The sequence below is a fragment of the Rhineura floridana genome, chromosome 18, assembly GCF_030035675.1.
Source record: "Rhineura floridana isolate rRhiFlo1 chromosome 18, rRhiFlo1.hap2, whole genome shotgun sequence".
Taxonomy (NCBI): Eukaryota; Metazoa; Chordata; class Lepidosauria; order Squamata; family Rhineuridae; genus Rhineura; species Rhineura floridana.
In genome coordinates, this window is record NC_084497.1 from 16,682,369 (window position 1) to 16,710,029 (window position 27,661).

The 27,661-nt window shown below is 45.8% G+C and overlaps 1 protein-coding gene across 3 annotated transcripts; it reads left to right on the forward strand.

The window, feature by feature from the left end:
- The first annotated feature begins 6,271 nt into the window (after nucleotides 1–6,271).
- On the forward strand, nucleotides 6,272–26,574 carry PPIH (peptidylprolyl isomerase H). 3 transcript variants are annotated; one of them, XM_061601084.1, is made up of 10 exons: nucleotides 6,290–6,522; nucleotides 6,610–6,674; nucleotides 10,249–10,272; nucleotides 11,432–11,476; nucleotides 14,046–14,088; nucleotides 20,065–20,157; nucleotides 21,910–21,997; nucleotides 22,745–22,785; nucleotides 24,328–24,414; nucleotides 26,445–26,574. In XM_061601084.1, exons 1-9 carry the CDS (start codon nucleotides 6,457–6,459, stop codon nucleotides 24,394–24,396), a joined length of 534 nt encoding a protein of 177 aa, XP_061457068.1. In that variant the 5' UTR covers nucleotides 6,290–6,456; the 3' UTR covers nucleotides 24,397–24,414; nucleotides 26,445–26,574. The 3 variants fall into 3 exon arrangements, with proteins under 3 accessions (XP_061457069.1, XP_061457068.1, XP_061457070.1); XM_061601085.1 differs by lacking the exon at nucleotides 20,065–20,157 and having other exon boundaries at nucleotides 6,272–6,522; XM_061601086.1 differs by lacking the exon at nucleotides 6,610–6,674 and having other exon boundaries at nucleotides 6,474–6,522.
- The last annotated feature ends 1,087 nt before the right edge of the window (nucleotides 26,575–27,661 follow it).

The window sequence follows — 27,661 nt, forward strand, 5'->3', positions numbered from 1 at the left end:
ATTAACAGTCCAACAGATCTTGCTTCCCCATTAGGCTTCCAGGGGGCACCCCAAAACTATGCCTTGGGAATTGAGCTCCCAGAGCAAGCCTTGCTGTGTGTCTTTTTCAGCTTCTCTGCTTTTCCTAGACTAACTAATGCACACAGGCCACTTGGCTCCAGGAGGGGGAGAGGGGGAGGGTCTCTTTCTTGAAATAGTTCCCATAGCAACAGGACTTCATGGGACCACATTGTTACATATGCAGAATGATCCATCCAGCAAACAAAGAGACTGGCCATGCTACAGTGATTAACTCATCAAAGCAAACTGTTTGACCAGTGGAGCAGGTTTCTCTGCTACAGCTCCACTTGTAGAGATTCCAAATCAGAGGCTGGAAAGGGGATCCTCAGACATCATCCATCTCAACCCCCCAGTCCTATTAATCTTAGCTTTATCTCTGACTGAGTGCCCCTCCAAATGACCTATTTATTGAGCATTCATCCTGATTTGCTTGCACAAAATTTATGCCGATTATATCCAGTCTTTATTAAGAATTTGTTCTGGTCTGTTTGTTGATGTTTACACATCTTCACATTAGTCATTTGTTCATCCCATACTTTTCAATGCATTTCCCCTTCACTTTCCAAACCCCCCAAAGTCTGGGTTGTAGTCAACGAAGTTCTGCTCATAGTAGGCCAATTGAAATTAATAATCCTAAATTATGTCCATTAACTGCAATGGGTCTACTCTGAGTAGGCCCAGCATTGGTTACAACTGCCCTCCTTTTTTTAAAAAAGTGGATTTGTTGCATTAGGGCAGGGATGGAGAACCAAGTTTGACAGCCCACCTGTCAATCACCTGACATCAGGTGACCTTGTTTGCCCACTAGGATCTTCAGAAGCCCTGTTCAAACTGCTATTTTGCACAGTGCTTTGAACGGGGTTTCTGAAGGTTCAACGATATAATGTAGATCATGCTGGATGAGTTGTAAAATTTGCTTTTAACCTTCATTAGCGTCATCAATTAATGCAAGATTTAGTTATTAAAAGGTCATCTATCTTACCTTTCCTTCTGCTGCATTCATACCCAAGGTAGGTGGTTGCTTTCAATTTTATCCATCACTGATTTTAACAGAAGCTTCTGGACAGTACTCCTAATGTTTATTGAAGGAAAATAGACACACTTCTTTTTCTTTTCCCTCATCTCAGTTAAATGTCACAATGTCATGACAGCGGGGGGAAAAGGGAAGAGCGCATAGGAAGCAGCCTTATACAGAGTCCCCCCTTTGGTCGATCTAGTTCAGTATTGTCTCTACTGACTGGAAATGGCTCTCCAGCTTTCAGGCAGGGGACATTTCCAGCCCCTCCCTGGAGACACTGGAGACTGAACCCGGGACCTTTGGCATGCAAAGCAGGTGTTCTGCCACTGAGCTACGGCCCTTCTCCTGGAACCATAAATAGTTAAACATTTGACCATTGAAATACAAAACGGACTGAAATGTAAACACTTTACATGAAACATAATGAACATCTGATGGGAGAAAGGAAATGCATTGGCTGGAATGCATCCACAGTGCTGGAGAGAAAGATGCACAGTCCCAACCAAAGAACTTTGAACCTTCATACTACCCATTTTCCTGCTGTGCTTATAACTCATTTCACTTAGAGTGTGACAGATTTGTTCATTTTAGAGGGGAGGCTGAGAATTCTGTTCAAACTGCTAAGCCCTTTATTGGGTTCCTGCATTGAGCGGGGGGTTGGACTTGATGGCCTTATAGGCCCCTTCCAAATCTATGATTCTCATACTCACAGAAAGTCTGTATTTTGACTGTAGTGTGAAAAAAAACTTTCAGCCAGTGTCATTGTGCTTTTCATATATAGCTAGTGGGTAACTTTGTGTTTCAGAAACAAAAAAGGAGCGGGTCATGGAAAGATGGTCCAAATTTTAACAGGGTAGAAAACAATGGTGAGAAGGAAGAGGCATGCGTATGTAACAAAAAGGAGTTTGCTGTTTTCATCCCCATATCCAGTGCATATTTAGTTGCATATGACTGCAGCCTTAATGCTACTGATGCCACATTAATCTGTACATATTTAAAGTACCAGAAGGCTCCCTCTCTCTGTTGTTAACATTTATTACCCTCCTTCACCCAAAGGTCCCAGGGCAGGTTACAATTTTAAAACGCTGTGTTGAAAATAACTTAAAACCACACAATAGGGCGGGTCTTAAAAATATACATCTCATGTGTCAAAGGTCAAGGAAAAGAGGTGTGCCTTCAGCATTCACCTAAAACTGTACAGTGAAGTTGCCAGACAACCTCTGCAGGGAGTGCCACTACAGAGAGTGCCCTCTCTTAGGCCACCCCCCCCAAGCTTTGAAACTACCAAAAGGGGCCCCCTTTGCTGATCTCAACACCTGAGAGGATCTGCAGGGAAGGAGGCGGTCTGTCAGCTATTTGGGACCTAAGTCGTTTAGGGCTTTAAACACTAGTGTGAGCACCTTAAATTATACCCAGAAACGAACTGGCAACCAATGCAATTGTTTTAAAACACAGGTTATATGAAATCTAAAGGGAACCTCAGCCAGTAACCTGGCTGATGCATTGTGGACCAACTGAAGTTTCCAAGGGCAGCACCATGTAGAGCACATTGCAATAATCCAATCTGGAAGTTGCCAGAGCATGGAGTACTGTGACCAAGGCATCTCTTTCCAAAAGGGGCCAAAGTTGGAAAATGACACTCCTAGCCACTGAGGCCGCCCATGACAATGTTGGATCCAGGAGTACCCCCGAGCTGCAGACCCTTCATTCAAGGGGAGTGTAACCACATCCAGAACAGGACGTCTCCCCATGTCCCGGACATGAGAACTCTGGACAGATAACATGTTTGTCTTTTCAGGATTTAGCCTCAGTTTATTGGCCCACATCCAGCCCATCACTGCCTCCAAGCACGAGTCCAGCACCTCACCTGCCTCTCCCAATTCAGATGGAACAAAGACAGAGTTGGGTGTCATCTGCCTATTGATGACCCCTCACTCCCAACACTCCTGATGACATCTCCCAGGCATGGGGGACAACATGGAACCCTGCAGAGCACCAAAGAACAGCTCCCAAGTGTCGAAGAGTAGCCGCCCATAACTACTTTTTGCAAGAAGCCCTGGAGGTATGAGCAGAACCACTGAAGCACAGTGCCCCCAACCCTCACCTCCATGGGATATTCCAAAAGGATAACTGTGGTCAACAGTATCAAAAGCTGCTGAGAGATCAAGGAGGGCAAGCAGGATCGCACTCTCCCTATCTCTCTTCCGACAGGTGTCATCAACCAGGGTGACCAAGGCAGTTTCAGTGCCACGGCCAGGACTGAAGCCAGACTGGAGGTTCCAAGCAATCAGTTTCCTCCAAGAATGCTTGAAGCTGGACTGCCACCACCTTCTGGAACACCTTGCCCGGAAAGAGGATATTTGCAACTTACTAGACAATAGTTGTTTTCACACTTCTGGGTCCAGGGAGGTCCTCTTACGGAGGGGATGTGGCACTGCCTCAAGGTAGATGGTACCTTCCCTTCCTCCAGTGAGGCATTAAACATTCCCTGGACCCACCCAGCCAACCCCCTGCGGCTAGCTCCAAGAAGCCAAGATGGGTAGGTGGTTGGCCGCATTCCTTCAAACAGTTTGTTCACATTCTCAGGTGGCAATAATTGAAACTGATCCAGTACAGATGGAACAGACAGTGGTCTGGACGCCTCCATTGGACTTGCTGTAACTGTGGCATCCAACTGCCTGCATCCCTAAAGTGCCTTGCAAAATTGTTACAGCAAGCTTCCGGGTGTATCAGAGCAACACTCTCCTGGCCAGATTGTTGTCTCCCAAATGGGTTAGTTGCCCGATGCACAGTACAAGCCAAATGACCACACCCAGGTTGAAGGGTCCAACAAGTTTTATTTCATTCTGGCCAGAAGAGGTGCAAGGCGATAATTCGCAAAACAAGCACACCCCTTATGGGGGGGTGCTACACTTTTATACAATGCAAGCAAAAATTCATGGCACATTCTAATTGGGCTTTTAGTGCCAACTTGTCACCTTTCCATTGGTCCATCTTCTAACTTATGCATGCCCATCATTTCTTATGCACCCAGCACATTAATTTCTCCACCCATATCTGCATTCCAATTCGCCATTACTGCAGCAACTTACAAGCACGTATTTACTGATAAGCTTCAGCAAGCATGTGACTTCTCTAGGCCTTGTAATATTTAGTTTCTCTTTTGTGTGTTTTTCTTAAAAACGCTGGCCCTGAGTCATCAAGATGACAAAAGCCTGTTCACCATTTGATGTAATGGATTCCTGCATTGAGCAGGAGGTTGGACTCGATGGCCTTATAGGCCCCTTCCAACTCTACTGATTCTATGATTCTAATAGACTAACATGGCTGCTACTCTGGAATTTGCCCCCCTTGCTGTCTTCAACAAGGTGTCATATAAGGCTGAAAAAAGAGATTGCAAGAGTCAAGGTTCTAAACTTCAAAGCTACATAGTGACATGCCAAGACTGAATTAGCAATTGCACCCACGTTCCCCTCCTTTTCGCTGGGCCAGTTAAAGCAATGGACCTCATGTGCTTCCTTGCGAGTGTGAAGTTGGACAAGGAAGAAACTGCCAACTGGCAGGCCCCTTGCTGTACTGTTTTTGGCACCTGAAAACTTCTTTTAGGCAGGCCTACTCAGTTATGTAAAGCTGGCATGTAGATTACTAGGTAATTTTATTTTATAATGTAAAATTTTTTACTGCCAATTTTATTTATATTTTGATTTTTTAAAGTCAACTTGTTTATAACTTTACTTTTATTGATAATAGTAATGTATATTTTAAGTAAATGTCTTAGAGTAGTGGTTCCCAAACTTTTTTCCTCACAGATCACTTGAAAGTTGCTCAGGGGCAGACCACTAATGATTTTTCTGCCTGTTGTAGCAATAGTAATGTGCTCTAACTATGGCATTAATACACAGATGCTGTATGATTTTTAATTGTATTTTATTGCTTATTTTATTTCTTAAATTGTATGTAATTGAACTACAATTTGCATTCCATGGAATTAACGGAGTTTAAATATTCGTATTGAACTGTATTTTTAAGTGGACATGCCATGGACTACTGTGAGAATTCCTGCCTTTGAGGCTTTAATGATGAGGCAGTGTGAAAATTGTTAAATAAAATAAACAAACTTGCCAGAACTGCTATAGGCAGTTGTTCAGGTGAGAGGATGTAGAGCCAGGAAAAAAAGTGTGTTAGGTGTATGAGCAGTAGCATAGGGACAAATCCATCCCTTCCTGATGTCCCCTCCTTTTTTTTTTTTTGGCTGCTGGGTTGAGAATGAGAACCTTGTTAATACTTTCTCCTTCAACAACAGCCATCCTTTGGAGCCAATAATCATGAAAGGGGAGTTACTGAGAAGAGTCTCCTCAGTGGCTAACTCTCTTCTTTTCACTCTTGCTCCAATCAGCAGAAACGAACAAGGAACCAAGCTGGAAGACTTCTCAGTGCCCCATACACTTCCCTTTCGTGCTGATTGGCTCGCAGGATGCTAGAGACATAGGGACCTGGTTGGGACCCTGCTCCCAAAAAAGTAAGGGGTCTAAGACCCTCTGAGACCCTCGATGACTACACCCGTGTTTGAGATGCATTTTTAACCAACGTATAGCAGTCTTGAGTGGGGAATTCTGCCCTTCAGTAACTTTAAATTGCTTCCCGTTTTAAGAGCATGGCTCTTTGCATATGCGCTTTGTTCTTCGTGTTCGCCTTCATAATGAAAGGGAGCAGCACGTCAGGTTGGTCAAAGAAACAAGATAATAAAAGTATGACTTCGGGTTGCCAAATATTGCACATACAGACGTCCTATAACAGCAACGCTTCATTTTCCCCGGGGAACCGGCAGAGCAACCAAGGTCGAAGAAATAGGGCAAAATGCTGTAGGAATGACAGATTGGAGGAGCTCCCAATTCCAGTTCAGCCTTATTCGGTGCTTGCGTTATAGCATTTGCAAGTTCCCTCTCGATAGACGCAACATGAACTTCCGGTAAAAAATGAAAACTGGCCTCGGCAGTGATTCCCTACGGTCGGGAGAACAGCATCTCCACCACTTTATCAACTCTATGGATCAGGGCCAGCCAACGCAGTTACCACGCAGCGCTGTTGAACTACATCTCCCATCATCCCTCACCATGGTCTTTACCGGCTGGAGCGGATGGAAGTTGTAGTCCGAACGGCATTCGGAGGACCACAAGTAAGCCAACTCATTTCCAAAGAGAGGAAAAAATAATCCTCCACTGAACGGGGAAACAGGAAGCACCAATGAATGCCGCGCTGGCGGTCTATGCCGTCTTTAACCCTGTGACTATGCAACCTCCGGCAAGTAACCGGAAACGACGCGTTTTCAAACGCCTCCGCGGTGTCGAACTTCTGCTTCCGGGTGATAGGTGGTCGCCATGGCGGTGCTGGCTTCTAACCCTAACAACCCAGTGGTGTTCTTCGATGTCACGATTGGCGGCCAGGTAGGCCTCGCGCGAGGGGGGAAGGGAGGGGAGGGGGAGTAGGAAGGAATTTAAGGAGGAGGCTCTGACGCTCTGCCCCATGCCCAGGAGGTCGGCCGCATGAAGGTGGAGCTCTTCGCCGACGTGGTGCCCAAGACGGCGGAGAATTTCAGGTAAGCCCAAAGGGGGGGGGCTCGGCGGGGAAGGAGTCTGTATTTCAAAGGGCAAGGAGGCTTCCGGGGCCAATGGCAAAGCTAACCACTGAGCGAGAGGGCTAGAGCGGCGCCTCTGCGCGTGCCCAGAGGCGCGTGGAAAGCGAGAGCGGTTTCCCGCAGAACCTCGTGGGGGAACCTCCTTATTTTTGTCGCCATCAGTGGGGAAGCCCAAGTTGAGCTGACAGTAGGGGACGCAGAGTATTCTCCTTTTGCCCTGATTTAAGGGATTTTTCAGATCTTTTAGCCAGTGTGGTCGAGCGCGCGACAAATTCATCTGCTGCGGTTGTGTTAACAGGCAATAACCTTTTTTTAGTATTGGGAGCCAGAGGGTGGCCAGGTTGGGCCCTGGCCAAGGGCCTCTGTGGCCCAGAGGGGCTCCTGAAGGACCTCTCCTTAGGGCAGCGAGGGTGGTTCTCTTGTTCCATGATCCTCGGCAACATGGAGTCCTGCAACCTGACTGCTGTGGATTGTGGAGAGGGAGCTCCCAGGCACCCCCCCCCCCAATACAGACAGTAGGTGGTTGAATAAGCCCATCAACGTGAATACCAGGTGTGCTGTGTGGACATGCCTGTCATCAGCCAAGATGGTGGTGGGGGCTTCCCTAAGGGACTAATCTCCTTGCCACCATGTTGGTTGATGACAGCTATGCACACTATGCTCACACGACATGAGAAGTAGGTGGGGCACACAGGCAGGCTGATGAGCCCCACACCACCTGTATAGGGGATGCCCAGCTACAGCACTGCAGGCTGAGGGCCCAGTCATGCCTGCTACCAACCCTGGTTGGGCGGGTGGGCTCCGGTCTTTGTGATGTTTTGTGGGGATATGTGAAACTATAGACAATATTCCTTGGGGCTGCTTATGATATAGAGATGAAAGGGTGGTGGGTTTTTTTAATTTCTTTATTGGCTGAAAGTGTAGACCCTGACTTGGGAGTCCTCCTTAGGGACTAGTTTGCAAACTCTTAAGCTTTATCTGCCATTTGGCATTTATTTGGCTGTCATTTAGTTGGTCTGTTGTAATTAGATTGGTTGGGGGGTTTAGTCGTCAGTAGGTGGCGGTAATAGGTCCTTTTAGGCCTTGCTTCCCCATAAAACTCCAGAAGAAGAACCAGCCCAAGTTATCAATGGTATGGCCATTAGGCATCCTCCTCCAAAGGGTGTTAGCTGATCGAGGCATTTTTTTACCCTTGTTTTTTATGTGGCAACTTAAAAAAAAAAGTGTCTCGCCCAAAATAAAACAAAAAGCATTTCCACATGAAATAAGAGCTGAGTTATCGTCAGCCGTGAGAGAAGCACTTGCTTTTTCTGTTTGTTTTGAGCTGGGTCTGCTGGTGCCCAATCACAGCTCGGTTAAAGGCTTGGCTTTCTTTTGGGGCTGGCATCAGGGACGGGCATTGTTGGGCACCTGCCGAGGCCCATTGCCACCCCTCAGAGCCTCTCGGCCCTGCGCCTGCTGCCCCTCCTTATTGTGACTGTCCCCTTCACTGGTAGGCAAGCAGATAGGGGGACAAAAGGACACCTGTCACTTGTTTTACATCACCCTGGGTAGCTATACAGGTTAGGCCTGAGGGAAGAGAACAAAGGTGAGGAGGCAGTAGGTGGTCCCACTGAAAAAAGGAGGCCCACTGAGGGTATCTTCCTCCAAGGGCCCTTTATAATCTGGAGCTGGCACTGATTTCTCCGCATAATTTCTATAATGCTCAGCCTGTGGTTCTCTACATCGGGGACTCCCAACCTGTGGTCCACGGCATTAAATATTCGTATTGATTTTTAATTGAATTTTATTGCTGCTTTTACTACTTGAACTGTATTTTTATTGTGTTACAATTTGAATTCCATGGAATGCAAATTGTAATACAAGAAAGAAAAGAAGCAGTAGCGTGCAATTAAAAACCATGCAGCATCTAGCACAGCACGTTCAGGTGGCTACAACAGACAGAAAAATGATGAAGTGGGCCACCAAGCAATTTTTCCCTGTGGGGAACCATGGCTAGATGTTGCTGAACTGTAACTCCCATCATCCCTGATGATCCCTGGCTATTGCAGGTAGGTGGGAGTTGTAGTGCAGCAACATCTGAGCTGCTACAGGTTCCCTGCCCCTTAACAAAGCTTGCTTGTTTTATACCAGGGGTGGGGAGCTTTGTTTTGGCCACAGGGCCAGATCTTCATTTCCCTCACCCCTGGCAGGCCAAAACTGAAGGGCCGCAATCCCTGGTGGGCCAAAGTTGGCAGGTGGGCAGGGCTGCCCACCTATCACCTGACATCATGGTGACATCAGGTGATGCTTCCCGTTGAAGCCCCGATTTTTGGGACTTCAAAGCAAACCTGAAGGCGTACTCTGATCTGCCCAGGATGGGAGCATGCATTCAAATGCCTGCCTTCACCAGTGACATCAGTGGATAGGTGTGGTTTTGGGGAAAAGGCTTCGAAGGCCAAATTGGACCTCTTGCGGGGGGTCTGATTGGTCTGGAGGGTCCCCATCCCTGTGTTATGTTTTTGCCACCCCTTAAATTCATGAAATGTGGAATCCCATAAAGTCTTATTCATGTTGATCCAATGCCTAGAATCCCCATAATTTGTCTAGTCACTGGTAATCAAGCCATGTTCTGTTGCCTAGGGTTTACTGGTATTCCTTTCCCACAACTCAGACACGCTATCTGGGAAATGATGCAATCACTGGTTTGTTCTCTATCCTGGCTGAAACCTATCATGACATGTGCCCTCCAGCAGATCTATATTATGGCAACAATAAACCTGAACTGAGGAACGTCCCCTCTCACTATACAGCCAGTTCTTGCCTGTAGGGTTGGATTTGATTAGAGGTCAGCAGTTGGCCGCTCCCTGGGTGAAACTGGTCTCCTGAAGGTTGACCTCTTCATCCCCTCTCCGCCCCAGCCATGAACAATTTCCCACCCCTCATCTCTCCTCAAAACAGTTCTGCCACAGTATGTGAAAAAGTATTTTTCTTGAATCATTCCTCTGGCCAAGCCTTTCCCAACCAGATATTTTGGACTACAAATTCCATCATTCTTTAGCCTGCTGGCTGGGAACCATGGGACTTGTAGTTCACAATTTCTGGAGAGCAATCAAATTGGGGAATGTTGTTGGCGCACCTTCATCTTTTTCCCAAGCAATATGTCACATAGTGTGGTAAAGCAGAGAAAGAGACAGAAAAAGGCCTGACTTGCACGCAGTCTGTTCTTTGGGTGTGAGATTGAAAGTCACCTTTAGTGGTGATTCTCTTTTGAAAGAAAGTGAGCCTGCCTCCTCTTCGAAAGAATATTATATACTATGAAGGCGTTTTCATTTTACCCATCTTTTCTTAACAGCCTACCAGTAAGAACTTCTTTGTCCAGTACTGGACGTAGATTATTATTGGTCCCTTTCAACTTGATATTTATAATTTTGTAGTTTCAGTTCCTTCTTTATGAATTGTAGAGCCACCATCTCAGCTATTCCAATATTCAAGAGAGATTAAATGTGTGGTCCTAAAAGAGAGCATATCTAACTTGGAGTTTTCTTCTTTTCAGGCAGTTTTGCACAGGTGAATTCAGGTATGTCATCTCTGTTCCTCTTTTGAAAAATAAGCATTTTGAGCAAGCACAAAAACCAGCATCGTAGGCTGGGTTTTACAGAAGTGATATGTATGCTTAAGAGGAGAACTACAGAGGCGGCGGCACCTTTTTCTGTTGCTTTTCAGTGCAGCTATGTTTGGTGTTGGGGAGACAAGCCATTTTAAAAATCAGTTGGTGGCTAGTCACCTTAGAAGCAAAACAAGGAATGACCTGGTGTTGCTCATGCCACATTCCTGCTTGTAGACAACGTTTCTTTGGCTTCTGGAGAGGTACTTGGTCTTCTTAATGGGTTTTTGTCTTATCACCTGGAGTGCAAAAGGAAAGTCTCAGAGAGAGAGTTACATGGGGTTTATTTTATAGTGGTTGGGAGTCAGCAGTTTCTGTAATCTATTCATTCCTCGGGAGCCAGAAATTTATTTAAATTTTAAAAACTGGGATTCTAATGAGTTCCTGGGTTGCATAAGTACTGTGCTTTGATTTTGATTTAATCCTCCAAGTTCTTATTTCTTCAGCCCAGGTTTCTTGTGTGTTATTGAACCTTAGTCTAATTAAATAGAACTAAAAGGCTGATCCCTCTGTGGATTTTCTCTCTTGCCCTTTATCTGGGATGTGCAGACTGGAGGAGAAAAAGAGAATTTTCTGTAATGTGGCTTGGACGAGAAAGATTCCAAGGGACAGTGGGGAACAGGGGCTGTCCCCCGCCTCCTGACTGCTCCATGCAGCCTACCTAATTGTGTGCAGGCTGAAAACAGTGGCTAACCAGTCTGCGTCTTAGTCAAGTCAAGGCAGACTCAGATGGGCTGAAGAGAGAAGAGGACACTGCATCCCTCTGGCCATTTCCTAACCCTCCTTCAAAAGGCCAGCCTCCCCCTTTGTCCGAGCTGTTCATATTTAGCTAATGAGCCAGATGACCTGGACGCTTCTGCTGAGGGTGAGAAAGCAGCAACTGACCTGCTTGCCCTATTGTTGTCGGCCAGTCTTCCTGCCAGAACTCATTGCACAGCTGAACCCACACCCAAGATCTTTCAGGTCACTAGCTCAAGACCTGCTACAGGTACAAAGGCTTTGAGGGCTGTGAGGGAGGTGGTTCATATTGGTCCAAGGTTGTACCTCTTCACTTTCTTTCTTTGTCTTCTAGGAAAGATGGTGTTCCTATTGGCTACAAAGGCAGCACTTTTCACAGGTACGTTGTTTGTTTGACTCAAAGTGAATGTCTTGGTGTATGATCACTTCTCATAGTTTTTAAACTTAGGCTGTCCTCCACTGTGGCAGTGGATCGTCTTGACTTGGGGTGTGAAACCACACTTCTAAGAGGTGAACGTTTGTGGCTGGGGCAGGTGCGTCATACAAAGGGAAAATTCCATCTTTGTCCGGGACTATAATTTGGCAAGGAATGTTGTTGTGGGCTATCCGTTGTTGAGGTGTGTAGGAGGCTTTGCACTTGTTACTAAAGGATTCCCATTTCTGAGCTTTTTTAAAATGTCAAAAATGCAAAATCCATTTGTAAGTACATCCGTTGTTTACATCTGCAGATTGATGTATCTTATTTTTCCAACAATTACTGAAAGGGCTGCCAGTTCTCCCCCAGGATAAGTACCCTTCTTTGGTCGTTTCTTTTAAGTGTTAATTTGGCCAGAACAGCATGACCATGCATTGGGTGGTATCCAACTAAATCCTACTCATAGTAGACCCATTGAAATTAATGAACATGAGTTAATTATGCCCATTAATTTCAAAGGGTCTACTCTGAGTAGAACTAGCATTGGCTGTAATCCATTGTACTTTACTGACCTTTGATGATTGGTGCATTCCCCGATCTCCCACATTTGGCTTAAAGGATCCTTGCTGCACTGATTCAATACAAAAGCACCAGCCAGAGTCCTTGGCACATATTTTCTCCAAGAATGTTTTATTTCTTGATATGTCTTGGTACATTTATATATATGTTAACACAGCCTTCCCCAACATGGTGCCCTTAATTTGTTTTGGACTACACAGTTGATGTTACCTGTACTCTTGATGCATGAGGCACAGGGTTCTTTTCTTGATTAAGATTTCAGGTACACCTAAGAAAAGCAATGCACATTCCTTCTCCCATCACGATGGACAGGGATTCTCCTTGTCCCTCTGGGATAGCCCTATTAATATTATATCCAGGCGTTCTGTTATCCCTGTTGCCTACTTGGATGGGACCTGCTTTCCAGGCAGTGGGGATGCTTCTGGGATTCTCTTGTACCTGACAACAGCAGCACTGGTTGCATTGGGGGACCCCTGTGCCGTTGCCATATGTTGGCGGAGAGATCAACGCAGTTCCCTGCCCCCAAAGGCATCAAGTAATGGATCAATTGAACATAGTGCCTTAATTCCTGACCCTTGCGGCATGCTCTAAATACAAGAAAAGTCTTGCTGGATCAGGCTGAGGATTCATCTTGTCCACCATCCTGCTTCTCATACTAGCCAGCCAGATGTTTCTGGGGAGCCCAAACAGAAGGCAACAGCCCTCCTCCCTTTGCAAACGACATTCAGAGATATAAGGCTGCCAAACCCAGAGCCTCCATTCAACCACTGCAATGTGTACCCTTTTTATAAGAATTTATCTAATTACCTTTGAATGCCATCTAAGGGTTTTTCTTTTGCCTGCTCTAGGCCAAATGTCTGCCGCAGGGCCAAGGGTCAAGGATCAACATATTTGGGCATCTGCTGAGGGCCCGCACCCCAAGGAGGGGCCCATTGACAACCCCCTTCCTTGACTTGCCCCTCCTTGCCACCATTGCAACATCCTGTTCACCCATCTCTCGCTGTGGCCTGCCCAGTGGTGGGGGTGAGACCAAGGAGCAGCAGGGTGTCAGTGCCTGCTCGCTCATTGCGCTCTCCCTGGCAAGTGAGCAGGTAGTAGCAGTGACAGAGAGGAGAAGGACAGCAGCAGCTGGTGATAATGGCAGTGAGGTGGTAGATTCATTGAAGGATCCAGTGAAGGTTGAGGACAGATCCGCTAATCAACCGGGGGCCCATTGAGCGTGTCCTGCCCAAGGGCCCTCTGAAACCTGGAGCCAACCCTTACTGAATACAACACATAGGTCCTACTCAGATTAGACCCATTAATTAATAGACTTGACTAATTTATGACCGTTAATTTTAGTGGGTGTGCTCTGAGTAGAACTTAGACACATCCCTTTGTGAGCCTCTCAGAGTGACAACTAATGTGATGCTTGCAAGTAACAGCAGGAGGCCCTGCAGGTGAAATTTTTATTTGTTTAAACCATTCTATATTGCTTAATATATAAAAATATCTCTAAGCAGTGTACAGAAAACTTAGACAGTGTAAACAGCAACAAATACCTTCTCTTTCTGCCACACCGGTTCTCACCTAGAACTCCACACATCCACCCTGGCTCTCATGGAGGGCCAAGACAAACTCACAGCTCACCCACAAACTCTCACAACAAAGAGAAACTGCTAACATCACTCTTAGAGTCTCCCTCTAGGCTTGCTTTTATTGGCAGGCACCTACACGGATGAAGCTTCCTCAGGCTACGTCCCATTCAGCTGCACTGTACACACCGTGTTCCAGGGAGGCTATAGCAGGTTTCGTTTGGTGGTGGCCCTGCACAGCCCTCCAGGTGCTGTTTTCGTTACTGGCTGGTTGCAAGGCTGCTGAATAACAGAGAGTCTCTTGGCAAGCTTCTCAACTGTATGTTAAAGAGTAACTGTTTTAACTGTCCATTCCACAATATATATTTTTTCTTTTTAAGGGTTATAAAGGACTTCATGATCCAAGGAGGCGATTTTGTAAATGTAGGTACTCCATTTTTCCCCATCTGCTTTTTTCCCATTCTCCTTCGTTGCTGTCTAGGGCAGCCTTCCCAAGCTTTCGGTCCCCGGATCTTGTTGGACTACAACTCCCATCAGCCCCAGCCAGTATGGCTTCAGAGTTGCACAGGATGTTTCAACCAAAGTAGCAACGTAGGTCTGATTTAAAATAAATTATTGACCCACGGTGCTTAAATATAGAACTTATATTAAGCAATCAATATTCATTAATTGGCTATTTATTATTGCTATCATTCATACCATGCAATCTGTGTACAGTAGAGGTGGCTAACCTTTTTCATTCCAAGGGCCACATTGACCAGTAGCCCACTGTCCTGGGGCCACATGTAAGTGTAGGCATGTTTGAAGCATAGAAGTGTGGGTGGCCAAAGCGTAAGGGGTGTGCACTCTAAATGGACAGTGGGAAAGCAATAGATGAGGGAACAGGCTGGGAAGAATCTGGGAAAATGCAAACCTTGGGCCACATTTGGTAACAAGGATTTAAGAAGGCAAACCAAAGGCTGCTTGGGAGAGGCGGTTTCTGAGGAAGGATTTATTTTATTTATTTATTTATTGCATTTGTATACCGTCCCATAGCCGAAGCTCTCTGCAACTACAGCAACTAGAAACATCAAAAAACAAACATACAAATTTAAAACACATCTTTTAAAAACAATTTCAAACCCAATTTAAAAAATTTAAAACAATTTAAAAAACACATGCTCAAATTGATTTAATGGAGATGAGATATATTTTCAGGGAAAACATATTTCTACAGCCGGTTTTGTGGAGAAATGCTTGTTCTCAGAAATAATTGAAAACAGCATTACTTGTTGTCCATAGAACCTCGGCTGTCTAATGATCCATTACAGTTTCTACGTGAATCAATAGTTAAAACTCAAGAACCAGCCTATATAATTGGTTGTTTTACCTTCTTTCAGCTCATCCGTTAAGCTCCTGTCTCACAGGAATACGTTTACATGCTGTAACACCTTTTAAAAAACAAACTATCAGCTTAAAAAGGAATCCCCACCTCTAATGAATAAGTCTGGATAAGCATTTTGGTGTAACTCCAAGTTGTGCTCAGTATCTGAAATCAAGCGGTTGCCTTATATGATGGTGGCCTCTGCCTAGGATCAATGCAGTAAAAGTCTTTGCAGAAGACCAGCTTTTGCGGGAGAGGCAGGGGGGCTCTTCTAAAGATAGACATCCTTGATCTGCACTGAAGCTGTGCATTCCATTTTTGGCAAATCCGCCAATATTTGGGAAGAACTGTGGTAGAGTACATGCTTTGCATGCAGAATGTCCCAGGTGCAATCCCTGGCGTCCCCAGGTAGGGCTGGGAAGGACCCCTGCCTGAAATGTTGGGGAACTGCTGCCTATCAGGGTAAGTACTGAGCTGGTCTCACGCCGCGTAAGGCAGCCTCGCGTGTGGATGCTGGCTCATTTACATGTGCATTTTGGCCTCTGCTTGGCGCTGGTGTTGCAGGATGCAGGGCTGTGGAGTCGGAGACGTGGAGTTGGAGTTGGAAGCAATTTTGGGTGGAGTCGGAGTCAGTAGAAATGTACTGACTCCAACTCCAGCTTCAAAATAAATTTTGATTGACAAATTTTTTAAAATATAAATTCAAAATGTCAAAGAAGCTTCCCGGGAAGTCAGCTGTACTTGAGCATTTCACCATAACTCAAGATGGAAAACATTTTGTGTGTCTGTATGACGCAGGACCCAGATGCAGACAAATGCTGTGATGCCAAAATCAGCGCATATTCAGGCAGCAATAAAAATGCTCCTATGAGAGCGTCCCAATTTAAAAAGACATTTACAGCCCTTTCCAGGGCTGTGGAGTTGGAAGCAATTTTGGTCGGAGTTGGAGAGTAGAAAAATAGAGGAGTTGGAGGTTTGGCGTGCCGACTCCACAGCCCTGGCAGGATGGGGGCTGGAGCTGCAAGTTGTTACTGAAGAATGAGGAACGTAGCATCTGCTTCTGACTTCAGGAGGGAGATATGGCTGCATGCATAAAGTGAGGGGGATAGCTGCTGTGGCCAAGCTGAATGAAGGCTTCCTACTCTGACTGAGAAACCACACCCAACCCCTCTCTGTTTTCTACGCTCTTGAGCAGAAATTTATTTATTTATTTATTTAATTTGTTAGTCACTTTTCTTCACAAAAGTGAACTCAAAGTACAGTCAGTAAAGTAGCTGGATAAATTCTTATAAGACTTAATTTCTACTTGGCCGCCAGCATGTAGATCGGGGTGGCCATCCGTGTCCACCACCCTCTTCAGATTAGCTTTTCTGTAAAACTAGTGTCCAGGACTGTGATTCCTCTCTGCTTAAATGTTTCTCTGTGTCTGGGTGATTCAGCTCAAGAGAAATTATTCATATTTGATTGATTTCTCTTATTTTGCATAATGTATTCTAGCTTTTGCTACTTATGGGGTGCAGTAAGGAGCTGAAGCTCTCCTTCGCATCCCCAGCCACTCAGAATTTTATTCACTCACCCCCCTCTGGCTCCTGGCATGTAAGCAGGTGCTGCCCGCACACTCACTCGCTCAGACCATAAGGGCTAAACACTTGCTTTTCAAAAGAGAGTGAGTGCTACTTTCCTTGGAAATGGACTTCAGCATCCTGTTCCATATTCTGTGATCTTACACAACACAGGCACACAGCTGGCTAGTTTTCTTGACCAAGGGATGAGAAATTAAGGCAGGGTGGAAAACCTGTGACCAGATGTTGTTGGACTCAGTCAGCTGTACCCAGCATGGCCAATTGCTGGTGATATTAGCAGTTGTTAAGGCGTTAAGGAATTAAGACTTTGAGGCTGGGGTTGCCACCGTGGCACCCGCAGGAGTGTGTGTGCTTGCAAAGGCCCACCCTGGCACCTGCGGGGTCCTGCTTCTCTCTCCTTACTGAAATTAAGCTTGAAGGAAGCATTCTAGCCAAGTATCCGAGAAAACCTTTAGGTGCTTTCAGAAACTAAGGCTTTCCGTTCTCTCCAGAATAACCAAAGAGATCTGAAGCAAGGGGTGGTTGTTTCACACAAGGAACAATTTGCAAAATGCATGTTTGGTCTTGAAGAAGGCAAACCTGTGGCGTGCCGTGCAGAAAAAAAACAAACTGCTTCAAAGACTGAAATGTTACGAGTGGTTTTTATTCTGGGAACTGGCTTAGATAAGTCTGAAGCCCAATCATGCTGTGTAAGTAAACTGAAGTGCGTTGGCCGAGAGGCCGGTAAAGCCGTCCCACAGTGTGTCGGCCGTGGTCTGTTGTTCCAGGAGCATATCGAAAAAATATGGTTTGTTTTCAGCTGAGATTAAATCATTGGCTCTGCTGGATTGTGTAACTATGTGGATGCCTGGGGTTTTGGTCTTGAACTCAGGGAGCCTTGTGGGGTTCTCCTTGAGCAACCTATGTGGACATTGACTTTCCTAGGAATGCTTTCAACATGAATCTGCCTTTTTCTACATGAGGGATGGCAAACTGTTTTCAGCCTGAGGCCCACATTTCCTTCTGGACCACCTTCCGGGGCTCACATACCAGCGGTTGGCTTGGGTCAGAAGCGAAAATGGGTGGAGCAATCAATGTAACAGGAGGCTAGTTTCTACACACGCCCCTCTGTATCCTGCATCAGGCCAGCAAGAAGCTTTATCAGCATTCAGAACATACTCCAGCCAGGCAAAAACACTCAAGGAGAGTGACTCCAGAAAAGCTATCTAAAATGTATAATAATACCCCTAATATTTGTTGGAAATGTAAACATCAAGAAGAATCATTCTATCATATGTGGTGGCTATGTAACCAGGTGAAAATATTTTGGGCACAGATAGGGGGGATGATACAAAAAATCCTAAAGATAAATATTCAATCAAAGCCAGAATTTTTTTTACTGAGCTTTATGGATAAACAATTAGAAAAGAAGTATGGAAGAATAATGTTATACATGATTACGGCAGCAAGATTGTTGTGCGCGCAAAAGTGGAAGATGGAATCAGTACCTACAATGGAAGAATGGCTATTGAAATTAATAGATTTAGTAGAGATGGACAAATTGACATGTTTACTTAAAAAAAAATCGATAGATATATTTCTCAAAGAGTGGAAGCCTCTCTTGGACTTTTTGCGAAAAGATCAAAATGAAATAATGATAATGGGATTTGACGATTAATCAAAATAATTAAGACAGTTTATGGAGGAAAGTGAGTTTGTAATGTATTAAGAGACAGGTTTGATACGTACGTATTATATTTGTATAGCTGATCTACGACAAATCGGAAGTCAATAAATAAAAAAAAATAAATAAAAAGGAGAGTGTGAAGCCGGGATGGCGAGGAGTCTGGCCTGGAAAGAAGCACAAGGGCCAGGTAGAAAGGCTTGGGGGCCACTTTTGACCCCAGGGGCTGAGATTCCCCATCCCAATTCCACGTGCAACTTCTGTGTGTTGCAAAGGTTTCCAGGGCATATTTGAATGCACGCCACCAACTCATCATGGAGTGCTGGCCCCTCTTATTTCCCCGGGAGGAACCCAGTAGCCCATTATAGCTGCCCATGGCAGGTTAAGATCTGTCAAGTGATGTGTCTTCCAGGGAAGCTTGTCTGCCATCACCGACGTTCTCTGACTCAGGAATCCCTGCTAAGGGTCTAAGGAAGCCTCAAGGTTCTTTGGGGGATAGTGCTAAAGGTTCTGTTGAAAGGGTGTAGATTTTTTGAGGGTAGCTGTAATGCAGAACTTCAGCCTTGCGTGCAAAAAAGTGAAACAAGAAGAATGAACTTGGATCCTGCTTAAGGGTTTTCCATCGGCATCGGGTTGGCCACATGACGTTCCAGAGAGCGTCCTTGTGCCAGATCCAGCAGAACTCTTCTTACATTCTTATTAACTCGCCCGCCAATAGTCACAGCTACTAATTCTGTTTCTCTGGCTTTCAAAATCTCGTTGAAACAACAACAAAGAAACCTTTAGCGTACTAATTCTTCATACAGCACATTAAACTCTTATGCCTCTTTTCTAAGAGGGTTTTTTTGTTTGTTAAAGATTGAAATTAAAAATGTGTGTGTGTGTGTGTGCATGGAATACGTAAAGATTCCTGTGTGGACAGCTCGTCTGCTGTTGTCCACCTTTTTCAGGAATTGCAGGGTTTCTTTGGACGGAGTTTGAAAACTGCATCCTTAGTGGCGTGTTTGTTTGATCAGGGCCACTCTTCCTCTGGCCTCCCCGCCCAATTCTCCACTTTGCTTAGCCCAGCCTTTCCTGCAGAACTGTGGAAGGCCTTTCGCTGGTGTGTGGAAGGCTGGCTGGGCAGTTGGAAGGGCATGTGCTTAACTGCCTCACCTGAGGGGGAAACGGGGAGCCTGCGTGAGATGGCAAGCGCAGATCAGAGCACTTCTCCAGGCTGCCTCAAGTCGCTTAACAAAGCTGTCTTTAGCCACTCTGCCACCACCAACCGACGCAGGAAATCCACTACTGCAGGATTCCTTGAGAGGTGACCATCTCGCGTTTGCTTCAGTGTTCTAACAGTGGTTTAAAAAAGAAAAGAATCACTACTGCCATTCCAAAGGATCCAGTTTTACCAGTGGAGGTTGGCCCATCTGGACAAATGGGGCTTTTCCCAGCACCAGGCTGGAGAGCGGCCCTGCCCGCCACCTTCTTGTCCCTCCTTAGGGGAGGAACTCAGCAGGGAACAGGATGGGGCAAAACTAGGACAAGTTGGCTCTGCCAGTGATTGGCTCTGGCGCCACCTACCGTCAGGCTCCCTGCCTCCCACCCTACCAATCCCAATGGGCAACAGCCACTGCGGGTTCGAACAGTGCAGTCCTTTGCATGTTTGCTGAGGTGTAATCCAGCAAGGCTTGCTCCCAAGTAGCCAAACATAGGCTTGCATCCCTAATGTGGGAAATTCTACCTGGGGGCTCTGCAGTGTTTTCTCCTGAGCATGGAACTGAGTGCCTGCCCGCTTCCTCCTACAGGGAGACGGCACTGGCGTGGCGAGTATATACCGAGGCCCTTTTGCAGATGAAAACTTCAAGCTGAAGCACTCGGCTCCTGGCCTGTTGTCCATGGTAAGTAGCCAGGGAAAAAGATTGCAGCTGGACTTCCACTTTCATTTTGCTCCCTTCTCTGGCTTCTGCTAAGGGATGGGCAGCAGGAGGGTTGACCAGCCGTTTGGTGCAGCTGTTAAAAATAGTTGGATGTTGGCACACTAAATGTTTTTTGGAGGGAATACCCGATGCAAACACTTGAATGCTGAACCCTGGAGGCCTGACTTCAGCTCCTTGCTTGGGCATGATGCTTGTTGGATGACCTGGAGCCGTTTGTGCACTCTCGGCCTGACTCTACCTTGCAGGGTGGCTGTGAGGATATAATGAGATAAACCCCATGTCTCAGACTCAGAAGCAGCTGCAAAATGGGAAGGAACTTCTTGATGTTTGGAATTGGGGTCCATGTGGCGCTGTTCTTGCCCATATGCGTGGCCCCCTCATGGCTTCCTGCAAAGTATCCTGGGAACTGTAGTTTAAGGGATCTGAGAGTTGTTAGGAGACTCCTCTTTCCCTCCCAGAGCTTCAGTTCCCAGAGCTTCTTGGGAAGAGGGATTGATTGTTAAATCACTCTGGATATTGTAGCTCTGGTCGCCTAACAACTCTTAGAGCCCTTCACAAACTATAGTTCTTGGGATGTTTGGGGGAAAGTGTGACTGTTTAAAATGATATGATACTGCTTTATGTGTATAATATAGATGGTAACAGTTCTCCCTAGTAAAGACCCCGGCAATCTCTCTTGGCCCTTAGGAGCCATCAGTTTACTGCGTGTGAAATTTGCATATATGGTGAAATCCAAGGTGGTGAATCCCCAACATGCCCTCCATGAAATTGCTGCCCTTCAGCAGGGCCTTGGGAGTGCCGTGTCCCCCTCTTCCAATCTTTCCTGCCATGGCTAAGGCCTGTTCTACATATGCAACAGAATGAGGTGAGGGTCCTCAGGTGGTTGAATGGATGATTCCCCCTACATTAAAGAAACACCTTGCAAGGAGAAAGCCAGTACAAGGCTGGGCTTGGTCATTCTCCTCGGCATGCTAGTTCTCTTTCTGTTTTTTACTTGAAGGGAGGTTTTTATAGGGAGGAGCATTGTGAAGTGGTATAGTCCAACTCTATCACCTTAGGATTCTAGCACTCCTTTGTTCTCCCGTAAATGGAGCCACAAGCTTACCCATGCTGTGGAATAGAGTTGTAGAGTTCTGAGGGACTACTTCAGACTGCAGGGTAGGGTGTGTGTGTACGCGTGCTACTTTGAAATGCTGCCCACGTGAAAGGACTCCACAGGTTGGAAAGAAATTAGCTAGTGTACCTGGGAGAAAAGGCCTGACTGAGCCATGAAATGTTGATATTCTGTTTTTGAGGGAGTTTTGAACATAAGAGAACCCTCACCCCAAGTCTGAAGTGGTCCAGTCCATTCTGCCACCCCTTTCATCCTGTGTAGACCACGTTAGAAGAGCTTGGTGGTGGGGACTGGGGCTTCATGGTAGGTATGAGATAAATTGAAGTCACTGCCCATTCAGGGTGGTGAGTTGTGTCCCCCCCCGCTTATTTCACTTTGATCCTGAAATGAAATAAATTTAATCTCCCTGCAAGATCAGAGCTGTCATGCTAGACAGTTTTGGTCTATCGCTTTGAGATGTGTGTCCTGTGCCCCAGGCTGGCTGTGGCAGACCATACCTGAGTCTATGCCTCAGGCTGGCTGTGGCAGACCATACCTGAGTGTGTGGGGACGAGGGAGGCCTGCCTTCCATGATTTCTTATGTGGATTTTGTATGGTAGGCAAACAGTGGCCCAAGCACCAACGGCTGCCAGTTCTTCATCACCTGCTCCAAATGTGACTGGCTGGATGGAAAACATGTTGTCTTTGGTGAGTCATTGCAAACTGGGTTTGGACCAAGTTCCACAAAGCTTCTTTAGGTGGGCCTGTGGGATTTCTGACTTTCTTCCCTCTCACACACACACACACACCCCAAATTGGATAACATCTCCCTTCCCCATATTGCAATCTGCTTTTGAAAGATCCCTTTTCAAAATTGTTTTGGGGATGGCAGCACCTGTTGTGAGAAACATAAATTCAAAGCACCACCACCACCCCAGCTCCTGCAACAATTGCTGTGAGCAAGTTGCATGGCATTAGGATCCAGAATTGCTGTGAGTGTGGGGGCTTTGTTCCTCTGGCCCCCACCAAAATAATAGTTTATATACTGCTTAACACCATTGTTTCTAAATGGTGAACAATAAAGTTACAAAAAAGATGCAGTAGGTATTAGTTAAAATTAATCATAAAAACGTAAGGACTTTAAATGCCTGCTAGAATAGACAAGTCTTAGTCAAGCATCATATGTTCAACAGGGAGGGAGCCTCAGGTGGGAATTCCACAGAATAGGACCCACAATGCTGAGCACACAGCTTCTGGTGCAGATGAGCTGTGCATTGTAGCCCTGGGGACCGTGACCAGAGACTCCCACCGAAGGTCTTGGTGATCAGGCAGGCCCACACCTGTTTGTACAAATTGTCCCTTCCCTCTATGTTCCTTGACCTAAATTTTGCTGTCGAGTTGGAAATACTTGAAAAACAAAAATATCCTTTTTTTCCCTTTTTTTCAACCTGGCAGGTAAAATAATTGATGGGCTGCTTGTCATGAGGAAAATTGAAGTAAGTATTTTGGTTGGAGCCATGACTATTGTGCTCGTTTGTGGGCTCAGCACACAAGTGGGTAGCCCAGTATTTGATGCAGAATTTGGAAGCTTAGGAGTCTAAATTAAGATTCTAGCTCTCATTGTGGCAGAATAAAGCACATGAAGATGTTGACTGTCATGGGTTTGAGTGGCCAGGCTTGGCTTCTGCTGCCTTCCTGACCATCCATCAGTTAATTGTATATAGTGATGCTGCCTTACTCTGCTTTACAGGATGGTTTTTAAATGTTGTAACACATTATTCAAAGTGTCAGTGAGACTTTCTGTTCAAAACTGAGAATAAACCGTCAGCATATGCAGCACATTGCCCAACTTCGTTGGTTGCAAATTTGTCTGTATCCTAACAGCAGAAAAATAAGTTTGTCCATGGTCCCAAACCAATCATGGGTGAGCGAAATTTCCTTGAAAATGCCACCCTAAGAGACCTGTCCAAGGGGTGGAAACAGCATATATAATGATGGATAAGAATTATAGGCAAAGTTTTTTTAAAAAATTAGGCCATCTCATCTTAATCCCCATGCCGTTCCCTTCTTGGTCATTCTGTCCTTTGTCTCCCTCCCAAAAATCCAAGATTTGAACACTTCAACCCAGAAATAGAATAAAATATGCAGGCTGCAGAGGTGGAACAGAGGACTCTGCCTTATGTGTCAGGTCTGGCTATTTATCCACTGATCTCAGTATTGCCTACTCCAGCATTCCCCAAACTGGTGCCCTTCAGCTGTTTTGGACTACGACTCCGATCAGCCCCAAACAGCATGCTGACTGAGTTCTCATGGGAGCTGTAGTCCAAAACAGCTGGAAGGCACCGGGTTGGTCTACTCTGACCGGCTGTTGTTCTCCAGGGTCTTGAACAGAGATGAGTCTTTCTCACTACTTGCAGTCTGACTCTTTTAACTGGAGATGCTGCCAGAAGTTGAAGCTCTACACTTGAGCTTCGGCCTGGCCCTGTGCCAGATCGTAGTCTAGCCAGAAGTTTGGGGACTTTCTGAAGCTCTGCAACAAGGATCTTTTCTGTGTAATCTCCAGGGATTAGACCACACTCTGCGCCATAGAGACTCCTACATCGTTCTATAAAATGGCCAGGCTTTTCCTAAAATTGGAGCATCCAATCAACTAATCCAATGCTAGTCCTTTCAAATGAATGAACAGGGCTAACTTCGATGCACTGATTTTATTGGGTCTCCTCTGAGTATGACTAACATCATTGCTGTTTATTGCTCATTTCAGGCTCTTGGCTATCTGTTTTATTTTTTAGTTCGTTAGGTGCTTTAGCTTTTCACAACTCAAGATACTGTGTTGTATGCATTTTTTGTCCTACTCAGAATAGACCCACTGAAATGAATGAACACGACTGAGTAAAACTTAGTTGGATACAACCTAGAGTGAGGGATCCTGTGCTCCTGGGCACAGTGTTTCCACATGGGGGAGAGGCTGAGCCAAGGCCACCCTGGCTCATTCTAGCAGGGGCTGAGGGTCTCCTAGTAATGCTGTTTTTTTCCAGAACGTGCCCACTGGTCCAAATAACAAGCCCAAGCTGCCAGTGGTGATTGCCCAGTGTGGTGAGATGTAGAAGAGGGCAACTGTCAAGGTAGGTACCCACCTCCATCTATGCGATGAGACAGCAACCTGGTCCAATGATGCTGGTTTTCAGGGGAGTGGAATATGGGGAAGAGTGGGGGTGGATATGTTTGGGTTCTGAGAAAAGAGCAGGTAGAATGGTTCTTATGCAAGATTTAGGGTTGCATTGAACTAAGTCAGACTCAAAGTAGACCCATTGAAATCAGTGAGCTCGAGTTCATTGTGCCCATTGAGTTTAGTGGGTGTACTCAGAGTATGACTTGGTTGAATGCAACCCTTAATGTATGCTGTTTCTCCATAAAAGAGTAGAGTGCAGCTTCCTAAAAATCTTAGGGTTGTGTCTAATGTTAGTCCTACTCAGAGTCAGCCTATTGAAATTAATGGGCGTGACTAGCATAGGTACATTAATTTCAGTGGGTCTACTCTGAGTAAAACTTAGTTGGATACAATCCTTAGCTTTCATTCAAGCTAGAGACAGATATCTAATATAATGTAAAACTTTGAAAGTAAATGTCTAGTCCTTACGGGTTTGACAACATGCAGGCAACGCCTGGTGCAGTCTCCCAAGCCAGAGGAGCTGCTGAATAAAGATTTCCAGTGGTTGAGAGTGGAGGCTTCAGTCTCCCTGATAGCTCCTTCAGCTATTTATCTAGCAGAATAATTTTTATAAAAATATCGTAAGTGCAGAAAATGCTATTCAAAACCAAACCATGCTCATCTGCACAGGTTGCAACACTCCGCTTTCCTTCCTGCACAGTTTGCATTGCCTGGGCCCAAATTCCATCCTCTTTAAGGCTGGGTGCATATAGCCCTTTGGCTTTGGTGACCACTAACTCCAATAGCAGGAGTGGGGAACCTCTTCCTGCCCCCACACGCCTTCTTTTTCCTGGGCCCTGAGGCACCCCCTTGTGCTTGCTGGCAGTGGCCCCTGACAACAGCACCCCCTTCCAGAAGAAGGTCATTTCCTGGCTGCTGCCCTTTTTAATGTTCTTGAGAAGCACTCTAGTTGGGGGGAATTATTCCGTGCCCTCCTCCCAGTGTGGCATCAGGCTGGCCAAAGCAAGAAGGCTCCAATCCTGAAGCTTTTCTAGTGCCCTCTCAGTGCCTCTTGTCCAAGCTTAGGCGGCCTTAGAAGCAAGGCCCAACAGCGCCCACCTGTGCTGTCCCAGAAGAAACTGAATGCCCAGTACCATCCACCTCTGCTAGCTCAGGAGATTTTACGTTTCCTCCCAATGGGCGGGGGCATTGCTGCTCTGCTCCCCGAAAACCCTGGGTCTGCAGTGGTGGGATTCCCAGACACATTTGGATGACAGTCGCACAGCTGTGCATTGTAGAGTCAGAAACCAGGAGCTTCAAAACCAGGAGAATGTAGTAGAGGGATTTTTTTTTTCATTCAGTGTGGCTGTGCAATTTCCCTCCCCACCACAGCACTGGCTCAAAAGGGAGGAAAGTCACACCCTTGAAATAGCCAGGAGAGGGCAATTTTCCTCCCCATTATGGTGTGGGGCTGAAATGGGAAGAAAAATGGTCCCCTCCCTGTTACCTTGCATTTCCAAGGTAAACAGTGGCTGAAATAGCACTCTAGTGAGGAAGAAGCTAGTATCCTAATGGAGATGAAAATCACCCCTCCCTGTTCCATGAGATGATTTTGCTAATCAGCAGCAGTGGGGTGATGACCCCCTCCCCAGCCGATCAGCGGACTGATGAACAACCTGTGTTCACCGAGTGTGCAATGGTGTGGCTACTGCAGTCACTTTTGACCATGGTCCCCGTAGAGTTGGATAAGGGAGAATATAGCCCATGGGCTGAAAACAGTTTAGATGCCCCTTTCCTGTAGATTCTACAGCAATGGCTAAAAGTACTCAATATATGCTTGTTAGTTTCTCCGAGTGCTTGAGGACAGCACTGCCTTCTAGAGGAGTTGCTAGGATGCAGAATCTATTCATGATACATCTTATTTGGGCTGGAGTATGTTAATATTTCTGGCGCATTGTGGCAGAGTTGTGATTATTACTGATTTTTGCCTCCTCCTGATTCCAGGTTAGTCTTATTTCCATCTTGGATCATCATCACTTCCTGGTTCCTTCATGCTTGTTTCCTGTGGTGCCTCATCTACCCACATTTCAAACTAATATTTTTTCCTCATTGTAAATAAAGGGATTTGTTTTAAGTGTCTGTTTTTCCACTGGAATACACCAAATGCAAATCACCAAATGGGAAGGAACATGAACTCTTGGGGCCATTGTCCTGTGACATCAGATTCCATCTATAGAGTCATTCCAGGGAACTAATACTCAGTCAATTGCAAATGAGATCTACAATAAAATGTAGCAGTGAGGAATCTTCCTTTTCAGGATTCCAGTCACATAACAATTACAGATACACCATTTCATTCCCCCTCCCTGTTTTCTATTCCACCCTCCAACAGGTGGTATCCTGACCACTGAGCATGCTCAGTTCTCATTGGCCTGTGCTGGATTTCCCCCCCACAGCTTTTTCTCCCATAGGGATGTTTTGTACTTTTGCAAAGTAGGGGGTTTCCTCCAGCCTGCTGGTCCCTCCGTCTTTTCCATGGGTGGTGCTCTTTGGGCTACATAAGGAATGGTATACAAAGAATCAAAATTCCTGTTAGTATATACGATATTTAACTCATTTTATTTTTAGGTATAGTAGCCTGTTTCCGCATCAGAGAATGAGGAAAGAAAAGGGGGGAGTATCCCATCCTGAGAAAATACTGCAACACAGCCTGGTGTGTTTTCCTTGTGTGTGTGGCAAGAATAATGGGTTGTAGCTAAGTTTTATTCAGCGAAATTAATGGGCCTAAGTTAGTCATGTTCATTAGCTTCAATCATTCATTCATTGGCGATCACTCATGCCCAAGTAAGATTGTCTTCCAAGATAAGGTCTTTGCTTGGAAGATGCCTGTGCATGGATTTGTTTTATGTGGGGAGATCGGCGCACGACGATCAACACACAATCTTGACAGAAAAAGGCTTGGATCCAATGGCATGGATACCATGATTGGAAGTCTTTTATCTGCTGCAGCCTTCATCCGCTTTCACAGCCATTGTAATGTACACATTGTTATCCTCCGCCTACTCTGCCGTCGAGGACTTTCTTGGATCGTTCTTTGTCTGGTTCCTCTCCCTTGACCTGGCCACCATGGGTGGACTCTGCTGGGAGTACATGACTCCTGACGGCATTGCTCACAGGGTTCATTGGAACACGCAAGCCCACTCACCGCTACAAGGTGACGA

What these genes read in the sequence shown, in the direction of transcription:
- PPIH (XM_061601084.1), top strand. Translation starts at nt 6,457, where the DNA reads ATGGCGGTGCTGGCTTCTAACCCTAACAACCCAGTGGTGTTCTTCGAT. An exon ending in TTTTGCACAGGTGAATTCAG is followed by an intron (nt 10,273 to 11,431) that starts GTATGTCATCTC and finishes TTTGTCTTCTAG; the next exon opens with GAAAGATGGTGTTCCTATTG. An exon ending in AAAGGCAGCACTTTTCACAG is followed by an intron (nt 11,477 to 14,045) that starts GTACGTTGTTTG and finishes TTTCTTTTTAAG; the next exon opens with GGTTATAAAGGACTTCATGA.